The 17,398-nt window shown below is 40.1% G+C and overlaps 1 protein-coding gene across 1 annotated transcript in view; it reads left to right on the top strand.

The window, feature by feature from the left end:
* Positions 1-5,295: 5,295 nt before the first annotated feature.
* The window catches only part of nkpd1 (NTPase, KAP family P-loop domain containing 1), a gene marked incomplete at its 5' end in the record, with an annotated part of 49,029 nt that continues 36,926 nt past the window's right edge, over positions 5,296-17,398 (top strand). The window contains 3 exons of the mRNA XM_060940692.1: positions 5,296-5,434; positions 7,267-8,996; positions 9,121-9,346. Coding sequence (XP_060796675.1) covers positions 5,296-5,434; positions 7,267-8,996; positions 9,121-9,346 — 2,095 coding nt within the window. The remainder of the gene's footprint in view (positions 5,435-7,266; positions 8,997-9,120; positions 9,347-17,398) is intronic.

Below are 17,398 nucleotides of genomic sequence, written 5' to 3'. Positions count from 1 at the left end.
ATTGGATTTAAAAGTGTTATGAGATTATATTGCTTTTATACGACCAATATTTGTTTCCACTTTGTTAGTAGAATAGCAACATTGTTCTGCAATCTTTTTTCTTTCTTATTATTTTTATAACTATTTTTATAGAGCAACAGAAGAGCACAGGTTATTTGTTATCTAGAATAACAACTATGGTCATATACGAAACCTGCCAATCACAGCTGTGTGTTTTTCATGATAACACACACCCTCTTATGTCCTGCTGTTTAAAGGAACGGACACAGCATTATGAGCATTGTGGTAAACTCCATGACTTTATTCATGACTTTAACTCTGCTTGTAGCAGGTGAGACTTTTATTCTTCATTATAACATTTTTTATTAAAATGGATTTAAAAAAAGAGATTTACACACACACACAAAGCATAATACTTGGTGTTAACATGGTATGATTTGTATGCATTTTATCTAATATTTGCCTTATTTATCGATGTACTTTTCATTTCTGGCAATCTCAGAAAATTGATAAAACAGCTCAGTCTGAATTGTCTGAAATAAATGCACTGCTAATGGTAGACAAGTGAATCGGGGTATCCTTGCATAACCACCCCACCCCCCACACACATTGTTTTTGTTTGTTTGTTTTTTTCCCAAACAGAAGCACAGCAAAAGAAAAAAAAAATCCAAATCTCACCATTACATTTTCTCGTTTTCAGGTTAGCTGGAGGAGAGATTTTGTTGATATTTTCCATATGCAGAGAGACTGAAGATAAAAATGTCAAAAGGTATAAAACATTACTTTTAAAAAAACAATATGAATGAAATGAACATCCCAAAAACCAAGATAGATTAAAAGCCAACCAACAAACAAACTAGCTAATTATCTTTGGCAAACTCTCATCATATGAAAACAATATCTAAATACTTTTGCCCTTTGTCTTTTTCTCCACCCTTGGACTGACCTAGTTAATAATGAGCATTATGTTCACTGCATATCTTTATTGTGTTTGCATTATACAAGGACTTTGTTCTATAGACGGACTGCTGGGTGTTTGAAAAGTATATTGTACCCTTTTGCTGATTTGTTTGGGATTTCTTTGTTTAGCAAGTACAACACAGTATTATACAGTGCTTTCCAAAAGTATTCAACTCCCTTAACAGTCTTTGGATTTGTCTGAATTACAAATGACACTTCAACAGATTGTTCGAGATGGTCTTTTTTAATTACAAATCAATATGCTCTTAAGGTAAATATTCAAAGTCAAAATTCATTATTTGTCAACAAATCTAAAAAATGCTGGTATTCGACCCTTTTATACTTGTACTTGGTAGAACCACTTTTTACTACAATAACAATTTTAAGTCTGTTGGAGTAAATTCCTATTAGCTCTGCACACTGTTTGGGAATGATTTTCATCCACTCTTTGTTGCAGATTTGCAGTCTAGATTAAGAGTGGATTCTTAACCCTTTGATGCAAAACATGCATCAAAAGTGACCCGGCTGAATTTTTATCTTCTATATCTTTGCAATAAATTAATTCCATGATTCAGTATTCAAGGTATTCCTCAATTAACTTATTTTGATCATCATACATCCTTATTTTATTTTTTCCTTTCTTACTTTTTGAATAAAAACCCTTTTTGTATCACTACCCTTCTAATGCACAACATGGGTCAAAAACGACCTGCATTCATTTTCCAGGTTATTTCATGTATGGCTGAGTGTTTCTGTGATATACTTTTGAAATAAATTCATTTTGTCATTTACTTTTCCAAATATGCAGTAAATATCTTGTTTTTGTTTAGCACAAATCATCATTTATATTTTTCCTTTCTTAAGTTATGAACAAGCACAGCTTTTGTAATTCTACATCAAGTTTACACACATGGGTCAGAAACGACCCGCATGCATTTACTACAGCATTTGGTGGGAACTGTGAATTGTGCTTGTGTCAGACATTTCACAGCTCAGCACAGCGCCCTTTGCCCATCTAATACATGTAAGTAATGTTTTTCAATTGTTCTAACATTACCTTAGAAAAAAATTGATTATGTTTAGGTTACCTTGAGAGTGAGTAGATTGCTTGTCAGAAAGTTACAAGTAATTACTATTAGCTACCGAGCTGTTGACATATTCTACTTTAGTTAGCTAATTTTATTGTAGTTGGCTTAGCTAACTACATAGTTAATAAATAAATAACTGGCCCCATTCACTGCTAAAGTAATTACTTGAAACAAATTATTATTATAGTATTAAGACATTTAATTTTAAATCACACTTGGATGACCCATGTGTAGTAATATAAAAAGTACAACCCTGATTCCAAAAAAGTTGGGACAAAGTACAAATTGTAAATAAAAACGGAATGCAATAATTTACAAATCTCAAAAACTGATATTGTATTCACAATAGAACATAGACAACATATCAAATGTCGAAAGTGAGACATTTTGAAATTTCATGCCAAATATTGGCTCATTTGAAATTTCATGACAGCAACACATCTCAAAAAAGTTGGGACAGGGGCAATAAGAGGCTGGAAAAGTTAAAGGTACAAAAAAGAAACAGCTGGAGGACCAAATTGCAACTCATTAGGTCAATTGGCAATAGGTCATTAACATGACTGGGTATAAAAAGAGCATCTTGGAGTGGCAGCGGCTCTCAGAAGTAAAGATGGGAAGAGGATCACCAATCCCCCTAATTCTGCGCCGACAAATAGTGGAGCAATATCAGAGAGGAGTTTGACAGTGTAAAATTGCAAAGAGTTTGAACATATCATCATCTACAGTGCATATCATCAAAAGATTCAGAGAATCTGGAAGAATCTCTGTGCGTAAGGGTCAAGGCCGGAAAACCATACTGGGTGCCCATGATCTTTGGGCCCTTAGACGGCACTGCATCACATACAGGCATGCTTCTGTATTGGAAATCACAAAATGGGCTCAGGAATATTTCCAGAGAACATTATCTGTGAACACAATTCACTGTGCCATCCACCATTGCCAGCTAAAACTCTATAGTTCAAAGAAGAAGCCGTAACCAAACATGATCCAGAAGCGCAGACGTCTTCTCTGGGCCAAGGCTCATTTAAAATGGACTGTGGCAAAGTGTAAAACTGTTCTGTGGTCAGACGAATCAAAATTTGAAGTTCTTTATGGAAATCAGGGACGCCGTGTCATTCAGACTAAACAGGAGAAGGACGACCCAAGTTGTTATCAGCACTCAGTTCAGAAGCCTGCATCTCTGATGGCATGGGGTTGCATTAGTGCATGTGGCATGGGCAGCTTACACATCTGGAAAGACACCATCAATGCTGAAAGGTATATCCAGGTTCTAGAGCAACATATGCTCCCATCCAGACGACGTCTCTTTCAGGGAAGACCTTGCATTTTCCAACATGACAATGCCAAACCACATACTGCATCAATTACAGCATCATGGCTGCGTAGAAGAAGCGTCTGGGTACTGAACTGGCCAGCCTGCAGTCCAGATCTTTCACCCATAGAAAACATTTGGCGCATCATAAAACGGAAGATACGACAAAAAAGACCTAAGACAGTTGAGCAACTAGAATCCTACATTAGACAAGAATGGGTTAACATTCCTATCCCTAAACTTGAGCAACTTGTCTCCTCAGTCCCCAGACGTTTACAGACTGTTGTAAAGAGAAAAGGGGATGTCTCACAGTAGTAAACAAGGCCTTGTCCCAACTTTTTTGAGATGTGTTGTTGTCATGAAATTTAAAATCACCTAATTTTTCTCTTTAAATGATACATTTTCTCAGTTTAAACATTTGATATGTCATCTATGTTCTATTCTGAATAAAATATGGAATTTTGAAACTTCCACATTATTGCATTCCGTTTTTATTTACAATTTGTACTTTGTCCCAACTTTTTTGGAATCGGGGTTGTATTTTTGTTCATAAAGTAGGAAAGAAAAAATTAAATTAATGATTTGTGTTAATTAAAACAAGATATTTAAAGAATTCTTGGAATATTCAATCATAAAATAAATTGATTTCAAAAGATAGAGCAAAGAAAAACTCAGTCAGCATGAAATAACCTGGAAAATGAATGCGGGTCATTTTTGACCCATGTTGTGCATTAGAAGGGGTGTGCATATGTTTTGCATCAAAGGGTTAAGATTGGTTGGATATTATTTGCTGACTGCAATTTTCAAACAATGCCACATATTCTCAATGAGAATCTGATCTGGACTTTTTCATTGCCACTGTATAACATTCACCTTTTTGTTTTTAACTACAATATGGTTAGGACCATTGTCTTGTTGAAAGTTTTGCCAAAGCTATTAGCTATTTTTTAGCAGACAGAAACAGATTTGCATGTAATATCCCTTGAATTTTGCTTCATACCGTACATACTTCCTACAATTTTAACAAGAAACTCAGGTTCTGAGGATGAAAAGTGTTCCCAGGGCACGATGATGCCACTGTCCTATATTATGTTTGTACCACACATAGTAGTTTGAAACTTGCTCAGAGATACAATAGGCTTTCAATATTTGTCTCATTACACTAACACACTCTGGTTGACTGTTCTTGAGCAATATTTTCTTCCTAAACAACCTCCCATACAGTCCTCAATTCAGCAACTGCACTCTGTAACTCCTTCAGAGTGACACTTGGCTTCATTGTGGCTTCCCTTACAAATCAGTGTCTTGGTTTTGCACTGAGCTTTGAGCAGAAGCCTTGTTGAGGTAGTGCTTGGTTTGATTATGGGCATAATTCAGCTTCCATTTAACTTCACTACTAATCCAATAATACCAACTTCTTAGATATAATTTTAGACCACACATTTACATTTCTATGTTTTGATATTCTACTACCTTATCTTTGACTTCCTTATAAAACTCATTAGACATAATTTTCACTCCTTTCCTTCAGAATGACTCTTCAATGGTAGTTCAACTAACATTTTATTTCAGAATATGAAGCATGTTAATATTTAACATATTTGACATGTTTCAAAGGTAAAGGTCAATTATAAACCAATTGTGTCCTCTGAGAATATCTTTCATCTGGAGTTTCTGGAACCCTGTGGGTTGAATACGTATGCATACAAAATTTTAAGTTTTTGATTTTCTTTGAAATACTTGCTGAGCAATGATTAATTTTGTCCTTGCGTATTTATCATTTGTTATTCATACAAATCTGATAAATTCCAGGGTGTTTGCAAGTCATTGTATATTATTGAAATAAAGCAGACATTATATTGCTTTGTGAAATGTATTAAAATGTATGTATACTGTCAAACTTGTTTGTTGAACTGACAAATTTCCATTCTCTTTCTTTTAACAGAACTATATACAGATAATGTATATGCATATGCATTATACAAAACTCTTGTAAAAGTTGATTCTCCATTGACTGTAGGCTTATACTCATCATGTCACAGCAGGATTAAAATGATTCTCACAAGCATTGAAGGTTTGTACACCTGTATAACACTGTGGCTACTTGAGTATGGTCAGTCTATTTATTGAAAGCTACATTACAAACTCTTCTGATTAAGATTTGTACTTGGTTGTAAATGAGTGTTTCTGTGAATACTGAGAAATTTGTGTCCCAGAGCCATCTCTAGGCCTGTGTAATGTGGGGAGATCTAAAATCTGTACATACAGAAAGAACTCCCTGGGTCCTACTGTGAAAAAATTCAGCAGGCCTCTCTGACATTTCTTAGTTGTTCAAAAAAATCGAAATAAGTGTGAAAATGGCCAACCTGGCTTGTCCCACCTGCCACCTTGGTTTGAACTAACAGTGTTATTTCTCCACTGAAAGCCAGCAGACAAGACTACCCTCTGTGCATGTCATGGATATGAGTGCATTTAAAGAAAATACAACTAAACTTGATGCAGCTTTTAATAATTTTGACTGCAGCTCAGCTAAAGTAGGTGTCCCTCAAACTTGCAGTCAACTACGTGATGGTGCTGAATTCAGCCCCAGCATTGCAATGGTTACTCAGATACAAGGATTGCCTGCCTCATGTAATCTGGCAGGGCAACAGAACATCTCATGCACATGATTATGTGTACTGCTTTTGGTATGTTTCTTGCGTGGAGTTGTGTAAAAATTGAAGTGGACCTTTTTTACGTGTCAACTATGTGACGATGATTACATCTGTGTGATTAACTGTGGTAAGTAGTCAGTATGATGAAACAAAGTGGCAGCCCACTCCCTACTCGCACAACGGACATGGCAGGCCAAAAAGCCCAAAATTTGTCAACTATGTGACGTCAACTATGTGAAATCTAATTGAAAGTAGATTGAGCATTGCAAATGCTGCTGGATACTGCAGTGAAGGCTACAATTCCACCAACAATGTCTACTGATGTAGCCAAATTCTAGACAACAAGCCATTTGATTTTGACCTTAAAGGAGGGGGTGCACAAAAAGTAGCAGGCCTAGCTTAGTTATTACCTTAAATATTTTGACTACATTTAGTCCCAAATTAAAGTAAAAAGTTAGAATTTAGTATTTTCTGTCATTTATACAAAATACTTAAGGATTACAGCTACCAGGATTGTATTACAGGAATATATAGTAGCTGATCTATCTGTCACATAGTTGATATCTCACAAAATGATGTATGTGATTAGTGTTGTATACTGAAGACTATAAAAGTATTTGAGCATGGCTTTGCTGTGTACCTTTCACTTGGGATGTGGTACTATCCATCCATCCATTATCTGTAGCTGCTTATCCTGTTCTTCAGGGTCGCCGGCAAGCTGGAGCCTATCCCAGCTGACTATGGGCAAGAGGCAACGTACTCCCTGGACAAGTTGCCAGGTTATCACAGGGCTGACACAGAAACAACCATTCATACTCACATTCACATGTATGGTCAATTTAGGGCCACCAGTTATCCTAACCTGCATGTCTTTGGACTGTGGGGGAAACCAGAGCACCCAGAGGAAACCCACGCAGACACAAGGAGAACATGCAAACTCCACACAGAAAGGCCCTCGTCCGCCGCTGGGCTTGAACCCAGGACCTTCTTGCTGTGAGGCGACAGTGCAAACCACTACACCACCATGCTGCCCATGTGGCACTATCATTTGGCATTATTTATACTAAAAACCCAGCATACTTCATTTTTGCCAAATTGCCCACCCCAATTTTTCAGTATTCACAGAAACACTCAAATGCCAGCTTTGATATATATTTTTTTGTAAAATGACTCGATGATTAAAAACATTAAGCATAGTGGTTATAAAGAGTATACAATGAATTTTAATGTTGCCTTGTTTGTTATTCCACAGGTCACATGAACGATGAGACAAAGAGAAAAGAGCAGAAGTGTAACAGAAGCAGGTCCTCTATTGGGAACCTGATTTCACTAATCTTTCGTCTCCTTTTCTATCGACCTGTTTGCACAGAAAAAAAAGAGAGAAAGAACGGCAACCGCTATGTGTTTGTGAGGTTCAGTGCTTGGCAATTTGCAGGCAGTGACTTGCTCTGGGCTGGCTTGGTGATGCAGTTGTGCCAAACTCTTCAGGATAATTTTGGCAAGCTTCAGCTCAGCCTCTTCCGAGTAGCTCAGTATGATGAAGAAGAGGATGGTATGGCAAAGGCTGAAGATAGCTTGAAAGCATGGAGGTCAAAGAAGGTCTGTTGCTGCCCACTGTGGATCTTTGTCCTGATGATACTGATGTTTTGCTTCTTTGTTTTGGTACCAATCATTATTTTTTCATATCCTGAACTAAAGCCTCAAGGAGAGGGGGAGAACAATAAAGACTATGGAATGTTGGAGGGATTTATCTTTGCAATGTTAGGAGTCCCGGCAGTTGGTGCTATGAGATTTATTTTCATGCTGATGAAGAACCTGATCTTTAGCCAGGATGTTAATGTCAGAAATGCCTTGGACAACCAGAAGCTCAGTGAGCAGTTGGGTTTAATGCATGAAGTTTGGAAGGAGGTTAGGCTACTGTCATGTTTTATTCAGTTCATGGAGATTTTTGAGCAGAAAAATATAAAAGTAGTGCTGGAAATCACCAACTTGGACCGCTGCACACCAGCAAAAATTGTTGGGGTCTTGGATGCCATCAACATACTTCTTTCTGATGAGGAAAGCCCCTTCATTTCTCTAGTTGCAACTGACCCAGAGGTTCTTACCCAAAAAATTGATCAGGCAAAGGATTGCTTTAGTAAAGAGGACAGAGCTTTTGGCTTCCTGGACCGCATAATCACACTGCCCTTTACAGTACCCCCTTTATGTGACATGTCAAAGTGCAAAGTCTTCAAAAATATTTTATTGGATCAATCTGAAAAACCTTCTGACAGCCAAGGAGATGAGGTTAAGAATTTATGTAGCATACAGACATCTGTTTCTATAGATGATGTTCCTTTGATAGGGAGCAGCTTGAATGATGAGGACCAAGCCACTTACCCCGAAAGTTTAATCAAGGAAGCACTTCAAAGCATATACTTGCATCACAAGAATAGGCTTCACACTTATATTTCACAAAACACTGTGTCCATGAGGAGGGTTACCAACTCCATCAGGGTGTCCATGATGGTCATTAACACTCTTAAAGTTGAGGTTCCCCCACCTGAAAGAGTCGCTGCTTGGGTTGTGCTGGTAGACCGCTGGCCTTGTAGACTAAGTTGGATACTTCAATGTGTGGAAGATGAACATCAGTCTCTGCAGACTGATAAAACTCTGGTTGACTATAATCACAGCAGGACTCTATGGGATGTGTTCGATGAACACAGGTTAGAGCTCTACATAATTAAGGAGGAGGTGGAGAAATTCCTGGAAAGAGATGATGATCCTGAGTTGTTTGAAACATTTCTCAGAGATGACTACAAATTCACAGTCACAGAGGCAGATAAACTTAAAAAGTATACAGTTAACCTGGATTATTCTATCAAGAATGAGTTGGCAAAGATCAGGCAGTTGAACACTTTGAGAGGATTTGGAAAATATACAGTCAACAATTTGTCTCCAAACACTGTCCTCAACATGTCTGTGGAAGATGTTTGCAATGAGGTCAGTAAACTGTAAAATAATCTTAAAATTCTGTTTATACTGATCAATATAGAGGACATACTATAATTACTGCAAATAACTGACATTATTTTTAATACACTTTTTTTGTTTTTTACTTCTACAGCTATCCAGGCTGAAGCTTCCTGAAATATATATTGAGACTGTAAAGCAAAATAATATAAATGGACAAACACTGCTTCTTAATGACCCAGCTGATCTGAAACAGGTCATGCAAATGACTCTTGGTGAATGGACAGCTTTTAGGATTCACTTTCTTGGAGTCATGTCATGTAATCATCTGAGTTATAAAGCTAAGTCAGCACCAGTTATCTCAAATCCTAGCATGTGTTGTAGGAGCCATATGAATCATAATTAATATCAGTGTTATATTGATCATTATGATTAAACAAAGAATTCTGGATTTTGTAGAAATGCAGTGACTTAAATTTTTGCCTAAATTATATAATAAGGGGCGGCACAGTGGTGTAGTGGTTAGCACTGTCACCTCAGAGCAAGAAGGTCCTGGGATGGAGCCCAGTGGCTGACGAGGGCCTTTCTGTGTGGAGTTTGCATGTTCTCCCTGTGTCTGCATGGGTTTCCTCCGGGTGCTCCGGTTCCCCCACAGTCCAAAGACATGCAGGTTTGGCTAATTGGTGGCTCTAAATTGACCATAGGTGTGAATGTGAATGGTTGTTTGTCTCTATCTGTCAGCCCTGTGATGATCTGGCAACTTGTCCAGGGTATACCCTGCCTCTTGCCCATAGTCAGCTGGGATAGGCTCCAGCTTGCCTGCGACCATGTACAGGATAAGTGGTTACAGATAATGGATGGATGGATGGATTATATAATAAGTAAATGAAAAATCATGGTTTGAAAATAATCTGAAGAGATTATAATCACTTTTCTTATGTTAAATAATGGTGGTTCACCTTGTTGCACTCTGATATTGTGTCATGCTCCGCCCCGGATATCCATTACGGATTACGGATCTCCCACGCCAGCGAACACCACCACTCACCACCACGGAACACCACCACTGGCCACCACGAGTACCTTGTGGTCCCTTTTGGCCTGACCAACGCGCCCACAGTCTTCCGGGCACTCATCAACAACGTCCTAAGGGACTTTCTTAACATCTTCATTTTTGTGTACCTGGATGACATCCTGATCTTCTCTCGCTCCCTGGAGGAACATTGGGGCCACGTCTGGCAGGTCCTCCAGCTCCTGCTAGAAAATAAGCCTTTTGTCAAAGTGAAAAAGAGCGAATTCCACCAGAGCTCCATCTCATTTCTGGGGTTCATCATCTCCCCGGCTAGGATCCAGATGGACCCCTTCAAGCTTGAGGCAGTCACTGACTGGTTCACCCCATCCTCGTGATGAGAGCTCCAGCATTTCCTGGGATTTGCCAATTTCTACAGGCGCTTCATCCGCGACTTCAGCATGGTTGCCGGACCTCTCACTGCATTGACCTCAATTAAGACCCTATTCAAGTGGGGGAAGGAAGCAGAGAAAGCCTTCTTCATGCTCAAGCGCAAGTTCACCACAGCACCCATTCTCACTATACCCGAGCCGACCAAACAGTTCATCGTGGAGGTCGACACTTCCGAGTCCAGGGTCGGAGCCATTCTCTCCTAGAGGGCCAACGATAACAAGGCCCACCCCTGCTCCTTCTTCTCTCGACGGCTGTCCCCTGCTGAATGAAATTATGACATCAGTGACCGAGAGCTGTTGGCTGTCAAGCTAGCCTTGGAAGAGTGGAGGCACTGGCTAGAGGGGTCGGATCTCCCCTTCCTTGTCTGGACCGGCCACAAAAACCTAGAATACCTCAAGTCTGCCAAACGCCTTAACTCACGGCAAGCCCGATGGTCTCTCTTCTTCTCCTGGTTCTGAATCACGCTCTCCTACTGCCCAGACTCCAAGAATGGCAAACCTGACGCCCTGTCCAGGATATTCTCTGCCCGCCAGGAGGAGTCTAGTACACCCGAAACCATCCTTCCTCCACACTGTCTGGTGGGGGATGCGCTACTTGAGATGGAGACATTAGTGCAGAAGGCCCTGGAGCAGGACCCCGGAGAAGGTAACTCAAGCAACATACCACCTAACCTTCTGTTTGTTCCCTATTCTGTGTGAACCCAGGTGCTGCAGTGGGGTCATAGCTCCAAGTTGGCTTGTCACCTGGGAGCTGCTCGAACCCTGGTGCTCGTCCAACAGCGCTTCTGGTGGCCATCTATCAAGGAAGACATCCAGGAGTTCGTGGCAGCCTGCAGCACATGTGCCCGGAACAAGACAGCCAATTGACCCCCTGCCAGCTTGCTAAGACCCCTCCCGACTCCTCATCGACCCTGGTCTCACATCGCCCTGGACTTCATCACAGGACTCCCCAACTCAGGTGGCAACACATGTATCCTCATGGTTATTGACCAGTTCTCCAAGACAATCCATTTCATCCCTCTGCCCAAGCTTCCCACAGCTAAAGAAACCACCAAATTACTCATCCTTCACATTTTCCACCTACATGGACTCCCTACTGACATAATCTATGATGGGGTCCTCAGTTCACTGTGCAGTTCTGGAGGGCCTTCTGCAAACTCATTGGGGCCTCCTGTAGTCTCTCCTCAGGGTTCCATCCTCAAACCAAAGGCCAGGCACAATGGGCGAACCAAGATTTGGAGGTGGCACTCAGGTGCATGGTGTCCAGGGATGCTGGTTCTTGGAGTAAGTACTTACCTTGAGTCGAGCATGCTTATAATACTCCCTTCATCTGCCACAGGTCTCTCGCCCTTCCAATGCTCCCTAGGCTACCAACCACCACTCTTCCCCAACCAAGAAGAGGAGCTCGCCGTACCCTCAGCCCAGACCTTAATACACTGCTGCAGGAGGACGTGGGCATTGGCCCAGAGAAGACTCATTCACTCTGCCCTAGCATCCAAGAGGCAGGCCGAGAAACGTTGCTCTAAGGCACCCACCTACTGGGTGGGGCAGCGAGTCATGCTCTCCATGCACCATATGCCACTCAGAACTGTCTCCCATAAGCTAGCCCCCAGATACCCAGGACCCTTCTTCATCAGCAAGGTAATTAATCCATGTTCTGTCAGACTGGCATTACCACTCACCATGCAATGTATTCACCCCACTTTCCACGTGTCACAGCTTAAACCTCTGGTCTCTAGTTCTTTGTCCCGGATCCGGGATGGGAATTCCATCTCACCTGAACTCACTTCCTGGTTTTCACCACTGCATATATAAACATTGTTCTCAGACTCTGACTTTGCCAGAATGTCTCATTTTGCTATTCTAGCTGTTTCTGTGCCTCTATTGCGTTTCATGGTTTTTTGCTCAAACTATTTTTCTAGTTCATGGTTTTTACACTAAGGGTTTTTTCTCGTTCATTGTTTTTTTTTTGCACTAAGGGTTTTTCTTGTTTGTTTTTTTGCTCTAGCATTTTTGTCCTTGCCTGCCTCGTGTTTTTGTCAAGTTTTTTGTCTCTTTTTACCTGGACTATTTTTGCCATTTGTTTTTGTCTTGTTTGTTTACCTTTTTGCCATGCCCTTTTCCCTGGATTAAATCACCTTATTTATTGGATTACTGTCTGTGTTCTGCTTGTGGATCCTTACCTCACCATACCTCCACCACCCCTAACACATTACAATTTTATCTCTTCCTTTATGGGAAATCAATTGTGTTTCTAACTAACATGCTATGAAAATGCCAGCCAAATATAATGTTTGAGTTGTTTAGCATTTTATACAACTACTGTACATAAGGGGGTGAAAACATGCATGGTGTGCAAATAAAAATATTTCCATGATGGAAATTATTTTCACTAATTCACATTGCTTCACTGTATTTCTAATTACTACATCACTTACTAATATCAGGGGTACTGAAGGCACATCTATTTTCTTTTAAACAGACACTACAGTGTTTTTTTTTACAGCTGTTAGTGTTGTAATTATACAAGTTGTTATATTTATTATGCAGTCCACTCTATAATTATTGGGGCCTTTCATAAAAATGAAAACTGGATAACAAAATTAATTATGCATGCAATGATGCAATAAGTGATCATTTCAGTGTAAACATTTAGGGACATGATAGTTTTATTTTAACAAGGGCTTGAAGTTTTTGCTTTATTTGCACCCAGGTACCTGCCGTTATTGTCAGTATCCCCATTGAAAATGTAGTCACTAACCAAACTACAAACATGGACTCGCAGAACTACACATCCCAGAACACACAGTGCCCTCTGTCACCAGCCTATTGAACTCAGCTGACAATCATCACACACATCATAAGTCTCCCCATATAACCACACCAGTTCAACACCTTCATTGCAAAGTATCGCTTTGTGTTCCAACCAGTACTACCAAGCCTTTTCATTGCCTGCCTGCTATTATCCTGTTGATCTTATACAGTTCCAGACATTCCAGTATCCATGTGTGTGGCATTGAGTCGTAGGCTTTCTTGTAGTCAATCCAGGCAGTGCACAGGTTGGTCTGTCTCTTCTTACAGTCTCGGGCAACTGTTCTATCGACCAGTAGCTGGTGCTTGGCTCCTCTGGTGTTACTGCCAATCCCTTTCTGTGCCTCGCTCATGTATTGAGCCACATGCTTACTCATTTTTGCCGCAATGATGCCTGACAGGGCCTTCCATGTTGTGCAGAGACAGGTAATTGGCTGATAGTTGGATGGGATGGGTCCCTTCTGGGGGTCCTTCATGATTAGGACTGTCCTGCCTTGGGTTAGCCATTCTGGATGGGTCTCATCCCTCAGCAGCTGGTTCATCTGTGCTGCTAGGCATTCATGGAGTGCAGTTAGTTTATTTTCCTGGCCTCTCCCTCCTTGGTGTATCTCTTCAGCTGTTAGTCGCTGTTTGGCAGTTTCGAGTGCCTCTGGTATGGAGAGTGAGTTGTACTTCCTGGCTGCCCCTTTATTCACCATGTTCCCTTTCTGTAGTTCAGCTAGCTGGCTAACTTCTCTCCGTGCTGCCTTTATCTTGGCCTCTAATCATCTCTTCCATGTTGTTATGTCCCGAGCCCACCTTCTGTTGGTGGGTCTGACTGGTTGTTGTTCCCACTGAGAGTACACCTTGGCTGGTTCAGTGGAGAACAGCTTGTTTCTGGGCTAATAGCTGTTTCTTTATTAGCCTTGAAACTAATAAACTTTATTATCTCTTAGGTTGGCATTGTGTGATCATCTCTTAGGTTGGATTGTGTTTCATAGAAGATGCCTTTCCAGTATTTTTCCTTGACTGGTCAGACCCACCAAGATTCCAGCATTCCAGCAACCCGTATTTTCTGTCCTCGTCCATCTATGACTCAGTTATGAGTTATGAATCAGTTATGTCTTCACTCATTCCTGAGGTAGGCTGATATATCATGAGGGGTCTTGCCTAAGGACCCTTACTGGATGATGTTTTGCCCTGACCGGGATTCGAACCCCAATCTCCTGCATCATAGTCAGTGAGCATTACCACTGTACTATCCAGCTGATATATATATATATATATAATTGTGTGTGTGGAGATCTTATGATTTGTTCTTGTGTATTTGTGTATGTTATGTAGAGCCTAAAATTATGTGGTTTTTGTAACCTCCAGTACAATATTACAAAACCTAACCATAGTCATACTTGGTCACAATTAAATGTTATAGATTTGTACATTGAAGTTTAAACATGCTTAATGTTCAGAGTAAATGTTTCTAAACATGTATTTTATTCATAGTATTAGGCAACACTGGGAGAAATTTAGTTATGGATCAGATAATCAGAGAAAGTAAACTTTCTTATGATGTTACACACTTGATGAATATGCTGTAACAATATGTAAAAATGACAAAGTCACCAGTTTGTATATCTCAAGGTTGGACAAAGATATAAGGCTCAGTTTAAAGAGAATGGATTTAACCTACACATTTTTTTTTTAATTTGATAGCACACTTTTCATATTGTGTTGCTTATACAGTGGAGCCTGATTCAGTGTAAACCCACCATAAATAAACAGAATTGCTTTTGATAGTGAATGTCAAAATCCAATTCATGAATTATATAGTCAGAGGAATTCAATTTTGTACAGGCCCTGATTATATTGCATATGCTGTTTCCCTCCTGCTGTATTGGTGAAGAGCTGGGAGTAGAAATAATGATGGCAGTTGTCCTTGGTATTTGTAATTTCTCGCTTTCTGGCAAGGTTGCCTAAGCATTTCAGCTGAGCTAATGGAGCAGACAAACAGAGTTGAACCAATTGAGTGATCATTTCCTCAAGCAGCCATAGCTAACTGGGAACGGAGGAATGTTCAGCAGCAATTCAGTCATTGTCTTGCTCTCAATGAGCCACATCTTACTTAAGACTCATTTATGCTCAATATTAAATGCAGATATGGACAGAGCCTTCATGCCATAGTCTGCATTCATGTCATCCATAATTCTGCTCATTTCCTGAAAGCTTATAAATATGGACAAAACAAAGCAGTCACACTGGAAATCACGGGACAGTGTATGCAATAGTATAAGAAGTTCATTCTGTTCCAGGGTAGAACATGCCATGCTACTTTGCTTGTGGTTAAAACATTAGAATTTTCATACTGTGCATTTAACAAGTTGTGCTGGTGGTTCTGGTGGCCACAGTATTCTCTAGATTTCTAACAATCAAGGTATTTGAATATACAGTATTCATGCTATTGAATATACTGTTGTTAACAGAACTGGGTAACATGGGGGGGAAATAAATAAATAATAGTCGTATCTGGCTGAGGTGACCTTGCCTGGCACTTAACAAATTAAATATGGCTGAAGTGATTGTGGTGTGATCTTTTGCCTTTATCATTCACTCTGATGATTCCTTATTTCATGCTAACAAAGTATTGATGATTCTTGATGCTTAACCAAGTCCTTTTTTTTTTGTGAATGTGTTGCCCTGTGTATCTAAATTTTGTCATTGGTACATGAAATTGCTCATGTAGTAAATTTGTTGCACCTGGCGACTTGTCCAGGGTGTACCCCGCCTTTCGCCCGTAGTCAGCTGGGATAGGCTCCAGCTTGCCTGCGACCCTGTAGAAGGATAAAGCGGCTAGAGATAATGAGATGAGATGAGTAAATTTGTTGCAATAGCACTTTTAAGTACAAGCAACACTCACAAGCTGCTATTTTAGGTTTCACCCTTGGAACTGAATATTGACCTAGATTACTTTCTAGTCTTTTCTTTAGCATAAATACCATTTCTGTTTTGCTTTCTTGGTGAAGTTAAATGAGTGTGTTACTTAGGCATTTAACAGAATAGACATTTCAGACAGAAAATTTCACATCTAGTACAATGGTGATTTATTAAGATATACAGGAGTAGGGAAATTAACAGTTATCTTTGGTAGAATACCTTCATTCGGGGAGCTTCTTCTTGTTATACTGGCAAGTATGAGTGTACAGAATAGCAACTTTACCCCCAAACAACCATCCACCAAAGGTAGTGAAAAACCATGTGAATAAGCAGAGTAAGTGTGCTGCCTCTGTGTAGACCAGTTAAGAGGTACTGCCTCTCAAAAAAGCTAGCAGAGGCCCTGCTTCTGTGTGGACCTGTTAAGAGGCATGACTTCTAGATAGACCAGCAGAGTTGCACTGAATGTCAAATGGAGAGAGAGTGAGTAGAGGTGCTGCTTCTGTGTTTACCAGTTAAGCTTCTAGATATACCAGCTGAGATGTGGTGCACCTCTGACCAGAGAACAGGAGAGTGGAGTTGTTGACTTCAAGCTAGTGAAGAGGCCATGCCCCTCAGATAGACAGAGGGGGTAGAAGCACTGCTTTAGATGGACCAGCAGAGAGGCTCTGTCCCTGAAGGCCAAGAGTGAGAGAAGAAAAAGCGAAAAAGTGCGCTTTGAGCTTTGCCAAACCTGCTCCCATGCTAGAAGACATTTCATATTGGTTTAACTTGAAAATGCAAGTTTACCTGCTACCTTTAAAATGCAAGTTCACTCAGCTTGACATGAATCTTTGTTGCAACTCAGAAATTAAAATTAATAAAGATCATTTAACTACAATGTTCCAGTTGTCTCAACATTGTTTATTATCAAAGTTGATTGAGCTTTTAATCACTTATTATTTCACCTTGATACTGAGTTAAATTAAAAAAAAATGCATTACCTCATTGTACAAACACACATTTCCACATTATTACAACTCACAGTTTCAAGTTAAATAAACTTAGTTGGGGCAAATAGACCACCACTGTAGATATTCATTAAACCACTCAAACCTTTGAGCTAGTCTGCCACACCGATCATACAGACCCTATGCTTTTTTTTTTTGAAGTCATCATCCAACCAGTTCTGAGTGTTCTTCTTCTGTTGTCAGTTACCAAAATTTTGAATATGCACTGTGCAGCACTCAATTATGCCCCCCACCCCCCTCCGT

This window comes from Neoarius graeffei, chromosome 15 (genome assembly GCF_027579695.1).
Source record: "Neoarius graeffei isolate fNeoGra1 chromosome 15, fNeoGra1.pri, whole genome shotgun sequence".
In the NCBI taxonomy this organism is placed as follows: Eukaryota; Metazoa; Chordata; class Actinopteri; order Siluriformes; family Ariidae; genus Neoarius; species Neoarius graeffei.
Note: the sequence above shows the minus strand (reverse complement) of the source record. Positions and strands in the feature narration are given on the sequence as shown.